At 41.8% G+C, this 9333-nt stretch overlaps 1 protein-coding gene across 1 annotated transcript; it reads left to right on the top strand.

The window, feature by feature from the left end:
• The first annotated feature begins 816 nt into the window (after positions 1-816).
• On the top strand, positions 817-5435 carry LOC112466802. Its single transcript, XM_025035125.1, has 4 exons — positions 817-918; positions 1722-1912; positions 3424-3540; positions 5270-5435. Exons 1-4 carry the CDS (start codon positions 817-819, stop codon positions 5433-5435), a joined length of 576 nt encoding a protein of 191 aa, XP_024890893.1.
• The last annotated feature ends 3898 nt before the right edge of the window (positions 5436-9333 follow it).

Raw genomic sequence — 9333 nt, 5'->3', positions numbered from 1 at the left:
CAACGTCGGTTTAATGCACGCCTGTGTGCATTGTTCACATAAATCCCCTTTCTTTTTGTGCATCACGTACACGTGCGCCCGCTACGTTTCATCGCACAGCGGATTTTCTCCCCTCGTCGCGCACAATGAAAGATCGATTGTCTCTTTTTTGGACGTCAATCGAAATGTTAACTTGTTCCACTTATGGCGTTTGTACTCTCTTAGGAAGATATATATTTTAGAAGAATATACATTCTCTTTCTCTGTAAGACTTATCTGCGTATATACACGAAGAAATAATTTTCGACGCGGTAATATACGTATGTACGTGGCGAGTATCGCTTCTGCGAACATTCAAATAAAATACCTGCTATCTCGCGAATTTTCCTCCGGCTCGTTACTACGAAAGGTACTACTGTGATACAGGTTTCCACTTGAATAATCTCGTAATGTGCGCAACGTTAACGAGATTCCATATAATAGAAGAACGGCTCGTAGCGCGCGCCTCTGTGAAACGGCCGAAGTTTTCGGCCGCTCGTAATTCCGGATCGGGTATACGTTTTGCTGGACGCAAATAGCGGCATGCGCGCGCGCGCGTTCGCGTTTCGCCCGGCTGCCGAGACTCCGGGAGACTCATTATCGTGTTCCCACGAACTCCGCCGAGTTCCGCGATCTCCTGGAACAAGAGAACATTCGCCCACGGTTCGTTGACCGATGATCCGATGGTCGGCGCGAATTACTTGGGTACAGAACGGGGAATGGGTATCGGATATGGTCCGCGATGAGCCACGCTTCCCGGCGACGCTCCATCGGCGACGACGCTGCAGCACGTTCGCCATGTCGCGGCTGCTTTTTTGGGTATTCTCGACCGTTGGCCTTTGGGCGAATTTTTGGTGTTGCCGAGCGATACTGCTGTACCCCGAGAATACCTTGCTTCAGGTATCTTCAAAATTTACCGTTAATTTTTATAATATCTTATCTCCAAAGGAGAATTTATATACTGGGTTAACGATTCACTTTACTTTTATCGCCTCGAGAGACGTTTCGTATTATTATTTAGGGGCTTGGTTACTTTATTAAATGCCGCAGGCACTTTGTAAAAATGCTTTTTATTTAACGTTGTTCTGCAATTATTTTTAGGATAAATAAGATTTTAAAGTTGTAATAAGTTAGAAGCTATATCGTGTTTATAGTATATTTACACATTGAACACTAAAGTTTGGCATATCAATTTGTTTTATGAATGTTTTAGTTTCGCAGATTTTAATAGATAATTAAAAATTCTGCGTCCATATGCCAGCGAAAGAAATAGCGTTTCAATCAAATTTGAGCTATCAAAATGATATTTAGCTGTACATATCGATTAATTGTTGTGAGAGCTTTTAATTTGAACCCGTGAATCGCTGAACAAAATATCGCTGTTGCCGTATTAAATATTTATTTGCGAGTCGTCAACACGTTACTTAGCAAATCTAGTCCGGATAGATGAATTACTGTCTCTTCTCGAGACGAAATTTTTCATATTAAACAAAATTTCTCGCAATAATTTTGCTTAAAAAGGAAAAAGATCTTTACGGAATTTAATTATTTTTACGTTGGAATTTTTTAATCCAAACAATCGTTCAATTTAGAATATCTAAAAGAAAACATGTAAATGAATTCATTTTCGGATAGTTGGCTCCGTTTGCCTCGCAATTTGAATGCCTTTCTCGAGATGTAATCTCGGAACATTTGCTCGACAGTTTACTCTGGGTATCTCGATGCCGGTGGCGATGACGAAAAGGGGCGGCATCGCCTTCTCCTCGGGATTCCAACTCAACTATGCTCTACCGTGGAACTTGTCGCAGTTCGAACCGACGATAATTCCCGCGAGACACATCAGGGATCTCGATTTGCAGGAAACTTACGTCGCCATTGAGAACCTCTTGGACGAGTAAGTTTGCGCTAATCGCTCCCCGTACGTCGACCCTTAAAGAGCCTCGCCGCGAAAATGTACTTTCCTTCGCAGCTTCAGCGGGAAGTTCGAGGAGAAAACGTTCGGAACGTTTTACCCGGTCGCTTGTGTATGCATTAATTAAATTTGTCGAGAGGAGTGGCGAAACGAGAGGCGCCCGATAAAACTCCCGGCGGATATATATCAATGGTTTCAATTTGCGCGGCACTTAGCCGTCATCGAGATTGACCGAACGAGCGAGTTGTCGCTCTCTCGTTATTCTCTTTCCGCTATTCTTTTGTTCACTCTCATACACACGCGGCTCAGGGAACAAGCGCGCAATTTTACTCGCCGGGTTTGCACAATGTCCGGACGGTCGAGAGATTTGAATTTAGAATCGGGAGAACGAATGTCGCGCATTACCGCGCAAAATTGCCCGATGAATCAATAAACACGGTAGACGCGAGAGCAAGTGAGTATGTTTCTAAATAATTAACTCTGAATTTTCTTGCTATTGGTTGTCTCCGATGGCCGCTTGTTGAAATTACATTTCTGCTGAACTACGCGCTAGCTTTCTCTAATTCGCTTTGGGCAAGACTCCAGAAGTGTTTTATCGTCGATACCGAGATTGTCAAAAATAATTCTCAGTGCCAACATTTTTGAGATCTTGTCACGTGGCAAAATTAATTTTACGCTTTGCTCATCATGTCAATAATAAAATTTATTTATTTTACTGTCGGTTTTTTTAAATCATGATTTTATATGCAGATTTAGCTGTCATAAATTTATTAATAGGGAAATTTATATGTTTTCCTATATTCTTATTGATCAGATATCTAAACATGTTCGTCATATTACTCTCTACAGAAGAAAGATTTAAGTTGATTTTAAAGATGTTATCATTGGTTATACTATTAAATTGAAAAAAGCGTAAAAGTGTACGGTTCATTTCGCGACGGTTCATTGATTGACGGTCCAGATTGCGCGAAATTCTGCCAATTTTACTTTCGGTGATAAAGAGCGTCTCCTTTCGATCTACACCACTCTCCTTCACTCTACGTAAGTGGGAGTTGGCGTCCGCAGGATCAAAGGGCGACAGGGGTAAAGACGGCGACTCGAACATAAATTAATTGGGACATAAGGCAATTACTCCGCTGGGATGCAGGAAAGCGTGCACTGCAGGGGCGTAAGTTACAGGCGAGGAGTTTGCCCCGAGAAATAATAGTAATCGTGTGTAATAATAATAAAAAGAAAATTTTTGATCGAAAGGGATAGAGAGTGCAAACGCAGATCGAGATCTGCAGTTGTGTAAAAAACCCAGTGTTTTTACTCTTTCGTTGCTCGTTGCTCGCGAAAGATTTCAATGGGATGTGTCGCTTTGATAAAATTACCTCGACGTAGGATTAGAATAAGAAAGAGTCGCGGGGCCGCGAGAAGAAGAAGGAACGCGGCGAACGATCGAAACGTAAATAACCTACGCTGCAAAATAAGATTCGATGTTGACTCTTTAGACACGGCTGGCGAGATGGCAGGCAGTGTCTTTTGAGGACCATCTGCGAGCTCGCGGAAACGCCTCTCCACAGGACCCAGCAGGATATCCTCGGGGAGGTGATCCACCTAATATTAACGTAAGTTAATTCCGACGTTTCCGGCACTCGTGCGCTTTGACTCGTCGCGAACGGGATCGATGTACATCCGCGCACTTCCGGAAACGAGATTTATCACCAGGGGGAAGAGAGTCGTGAGTAATGAATTCCCTTGGAAGTTTCTAATGGCTGACAGATTTGTTAGGAATAATGTAGAGAATCCACCGAAGGTATTCGTATACGCGAATATACAGCTCGTAAAATGAAGGTTAGCAGCGTAGAAATTTGCATCTCGTTTGTAGCGGATTCTTCTCATCGTGCGTAAAACTAAAGTTCATCTCTTTATAGGCTATGAAGACTTTCGAGTCAAAGAGTTCTACCGAGTTTTATTCTTCTCAACGTACGTCTTCTTTTCCTTTACGGTCTCGCAGTTAATAAATCGACTGCAAATAAAATTAAAGTAATACAATTTTTTTCTTTAATAAAAGAAAATACAGATCCATTTTTTTAAAGATAATTTTCAGAAATATTAGCCAGCGATTCAGATTAGGATTTGATATACAGACACGGCAGAATGCGCTTTCCGTTAATTTTCGTGATTCTATCGCTGTGAGTGAAAATGAGATTTGTTTTCGCATGTCCGTGATATAAAATACTAGACACGTGCCCCGAGACTATGTCGGTTTCGAATATTGCCGTTCGAGAATGCGTGCGAATAGCGAGGGATCCATCGAAACGTGAATATACACACGGAGCAGAGCTTACAGATTTGATACGATTGCGTGGCTACGCGTACATACAGCTGTCTGGACGACCGTAAAATCCGGCCTCATGTTTGGCAGAATCCTAATTGAGCGTCGGTCGAGCAGCAGATGGCTGTTACATCATGTAAAATATTCGCCCGTCCGCCGCGCCGGCTACAAGCCGTCCTGTAACCAGAAGCTACGAAATTTGCTATTCCAAACGCGCCCACGCCCGCGTATATTCGAAGGAAATTGCGCCCGAGCTAACACCGGCGCGGTAATTACGCGACTAAGTCTAGCGCGTGTACATTGAGTTTCCAACAGAAGTGTGTTTCGCCCAGGTTTTCATCAGGCATCGCTTTATAGTATATTTCTCTCTTGGCGGCTGAGAGAGACTCCCTCGGAGTCTCGTCTCTCTCGAAATAATCGAATGAAACGCCGATGCGCTTCGTGCCCGAGAGACTTCCGCGGGTGTACATATTATATATAAGCTTTCGTTGTCAAGTATATTTCACAAATTAATGCCGACGAGCCATTAATTGCGAAGCATGCAAATTTCCGAGATTTCCAACGAATATCCAAGGTGTCCGTATAGATTCATGGTCGGTCCAATAATTGTTAAGGTATGGGAGGCGAGATAAATTAGGATATTTTACTCTCAAACATGGCCAGAGATTTATTAAATATTGTACCGAGCGACGGCAGAAATTACAATTTTAAACATAGTACACGCTAATTACAATATTTATTACATGCGTTCTTTGAAAACGTCGATGAAATTATGTCTCGAAAAAACATGCGATGATTATTAGAATTTCATGTCAAGCTTCCATATTGATGAGAAAATATGTCGATATATAAATACTGTGTATTTTAAACAAAGAGAAAATTAATACCATAACTCTGATTGAGTTGTCCAAACAATGAGCGCTTGAAGTGCAATGTATTGGATAACGTCCGATATGCGGTTGAATAATCTAAAGCTTGACGGGAAGCACGAAACGATTTAATCTGAATCTCCTTCGCAGGCCTACGGAGGACTTGCCGGTAGCAATTAATTCCAGTCACCGGAGCGCCGACAAATTGTATCAGGAAGCCGAACGGCTGGGTAACTCTGGCGGCGATTGCGTCCTAACGTATCCGGATTGCACCGAGTCGCCGTTGGAATCATTTACAGAAATTATATTTCCTTAAGTAATCAAATCGTTGCGAGCCACCTTCACTCCCTTCAGGATTAGGACACGCTCGAATTTTGTTTACGCGTTTAATTACGCATGTCATTTTTGCAATGTTTATCAGTAAGAATCTTAATATGCGCCAAGCAACGCGGTCTTTTTTGACGAGATTGCATTCTCAGAAAACGGATATGGGACTGATGACATACTTTTGTTACGAGGTAAATTTGATCTGTGCGTTCATGCGAATGTGGATGACGATGTGGGAACTTTCAGTTTGCAAATAGTTACGTATCTCGATCGTAACAAATAAAGTTGAAAATTGAAAAAAAAATGTGCTTTAAATATAGCAGCAACAATTGAGTATTGTTCTTGTTTGTGTGGATGTGACACGTGTCGTTCCATTCTCGTAGATATTTCAGTTTAAGCCGTGAACTTAAAACGAAAAATCTATTGTATAACAGTTTAAAAAATAAAATATTTATAATTTATAATAAATATAAAATAATAAATGCGATAACTGTGCAGGAGCCCTGATATTTTTAAAGTCCCCAACTTTGTATACAATTCCTCCATGTTTATATCTGTATTTATGAAGTATACATGAAAATTGATATGTAGGTATAATTTGATTAAAATCGCTAGAGAACATGTACACAATTTATTATTTATATTCGAATTAACTATAAATGAAGATGTTTTCAGGATTAATGTATTTTTAGGACATCATCGCACGATTCAAATTCCAGCGAATACATTTTATTAGAAAATACATTATAATTTTAAAATTTATCTTTTGATAAAAATTTCTTATTTATACATGTATGTGTGTGAACGAACATACTACTTGTAGTTACATATACTACGTATATATGTAAGACGTACTTGCTCAAGGAACGACTATGAATAACGTCCATTCGCTCGGTGCGACGATCAAGTGACCGTGTTCTGTCGCAGCCTCGCGAAACGAGGGATGGAGGAGGGTGCTAAGTAAATTTCGCTGTCGGGTCTCGCCGTAAGATAGGTTGGAAGAGCGATATATACGACGCTCGATTTCTTCTCTCCTACGTGTCTGCCGAGACTCTTTATCTGGATTCGTAAATACCGCCGGCATCACGCCCCGCTTCGCCCTCACCTCCTCTCGTTCTTCCGCGGCCCCCGTTCTTATCCTCCCTTCCCTTTCCGCCCTCTCTCGTGCCCCATATCTTTCGATGTCTCTTCCTTCCGCGTGTCTCGCATCGTCGAAAAAATTATACGTATCTGGAAACTTCATGCATGGGCACGAAGACGCCTGCGAGAGAGACGATCCGCGGAGCGGATGGCGATAGCTCCTCCGCTGGACGATGATGGAGCACCCCCAGTCACGCACTTTCGCGTGTCAGCCGCGCTCATGTACCGAGTGCCCTAGAATCGGCAGGAAGAGGACTTATAATGTTATCCTCTTCGAGATTCAAAGCGAGTGTTTGATGTTGAAAACGATTTGTCGAGTTAGTTTGCGGACTATAAGCTTTATGAAGAGATCATATTCTTCAATTAATTTCAAGGGAACTTTAAGAAGAGCTTTATTTCAGGCCTAATACGATACAGATGTATCGTATTAAAAATTGGAAATTTGATAAATAACAATTACGCGCTCCAAATCTTCACTAAGGATGAATAATTATGATATTGCTTAAACGTATGTGTTCAACACCAACGGAACGTTTTATTAGCCTTCTGAATGATCTAAATTTATAAAATTTATTTTTATAATTAAATAATATAAGATAATTTATCCGTGGAAGACGTGAGATTTATACTTGTCGCAAAAACGTTTTCTCGCAAAACGCGAGAACGTTTTCAACGCTCGAGCGAGAACGTATATAGTTCGACGTTACCTAATTTTGCGTTTATCCTTCGTATTTTCGGAGATCGCGCTGCGTTCCTAGGTGTTAAACACATTGTATTACACTCCTGGGATTAACAATTACACGTGCGATAATAGCATAATGTTACAATAGAATTACGCGCTTGAGGATTACATGGTTTAATTAATTAAACAATCAACCGTTCCAACCAACGATACGTTACAATTTCCGGGAAAAGGATGGATTGTGAGCTATACGCACATCCATCTTGCTCGCTATTTTCTGCTGAAAGAATAGACTTTTCCCCGTTTGTACTATCCAATTTCGTTCAACCACTTTATTATGTCTCCCGTTTCCATCTTCATTTATCTCCTCCGGCCAACCCTTCCCCCCCTCTAATTTTTATTCGTCCGCGTTCGAAGCTTCGTCCTGGTGCCCCGAAAACCTCGAGTGCGAAGTATCGGAAATAAGATTACCCGCGTTATTTCGCGCGGAGCGCGGCGCATTACATAGTTTCATTATAGCGCATCAATTAAAACTTCGCAAGTCATTAACTCGCGGAGATTTACCCTCGACGTAGAGTAACGACCTCCTTCTCTATTTAGTCCCACCCGATTTACGCTCTCCCTCTTTCTTTTCCGACCCCATCTCCATTTATCTCATCTTGCTTCTCTCTCTTTCTCTCCACCCTCTCTCTTCCCTCACGTGCGTTACATCTCCACCCCGGTACACACCCCTACGCGCTACGCGCTCCTTCCCTTTCACGGAACCTCTTTGCCTTCGCGTTTCTCGGGGGCTCCGAAGCTTGAGCGTGTAATCTTCTTGTTCCAAAACTTGTTCCGCGCGACGCCCCTTATCCGGAACTTGTCGCGGGCATTCCCACCTGGGGGGAGAGGTAGTGACAACTTTCCGCAAACAATGATTACAAAGGCAGAACTGACAAACATTCGCGCAGGAGTGGGGTGAGCGGTAGATTGCCATCTATCTCGGCGATGTTACCTGACTGCTACTTTCCGCGCGCGCGTTTTCGCCTCCATTGTTCGGATTGTATATGGCTTGTCATTAACTTTAACCTGGGTCGTTACAGTTTTACGAAGTATATATTCCGCGCTGTTACGTTACACGCGCTGCATCACTCGACACGCAGAAGTGATAGGATTTAATTGAAACTCCGAGTGGGAAAAAAGGAGGAGACGCATGAAGTAATCTGCGTAACGATGATTAATTATGCCTGACATTATGAGTGTATATTTAAACAACGTTTGTGTATACACGCGGAAAAAAGCGGAGTTAAATTCAGCGTAAATAGATAAAATATAATTCAGTAGAAGATTTATTCGTCCACAGTGAAGACAGTAATTCAACTTTATACGCAACAACAAAATATTAAAAAACTTAATATTACATTGTAACATTTAGTATGCGTTCAAGTAAATATATTTTATATTTAAACCGAGATAAAATTTTTGCCCGAAATAATTATTAATTTTATTTGCAACTCCGGTATAAATTGTATTTTTCGAGATGCAGAGTTGCGAGAAAAATATTTAATCTGCTTATACTGATTGTGAGCGAACTAAGCTTTATATATGCAGATTCGATTCGAATTTCAGGAACGTTAATCGTTAATTTCAAGAACATCTCCGAGCCTCTTCCGGTCGCGATTTTCTGTGAGCGTACCAAGTTATTTGAGCGTGCTTGACCATAATTCATCGCAGGTGTCGACTCGCTGAGCAAGCAGTTCGTGTGGCTCTACGAATTTACGTTAATTTCCACGAGGCCGGGCCACGTGCGCCGACAGGAGTTCCGAAACGGGCAAGTAGAAACGGCCGGTTAAAGTCAGACAAGCGTGCGTATGCGCCACTCCTGCAGCAGCGAGTTCACTGTGCTCTCGGTCGTAAGATTATAAAGGTATGCTCGCGCTAAATGAAATACATGTCGCTACAAATTCGCCGCAAATTCGATCACGGTCCTAAGATAATCTTTACGTTGTTTTCAAAATTAATAATTAATTAACTAAACCTTGCCACTTACTCCATTTTATGAGTGTCGATTAACTGTAGCGCGTTT

The sequence above is a fragment of the Temnothorax curvispinosus genome, unplaced genomic scaffold, assembly GCF_003070985.1.
Source record: "Temnothorax curvispinosus isolate PA1 unplaced genomic scaffold, ASM307098v1 QBEX01016572.1, whole genome shotgun sequence".
NCBI lineage: Eukaryota > Metazoa > Arthropoda > Insecta > Hymenoptera > Formicidae > Temnothorax > Temnothorax curvispinosus.
The sequence above is the reverse complement of the archived record's forward strand: the minus strand, read 5'-3'. Positions and strand labels throughout refer to the sequence as shown.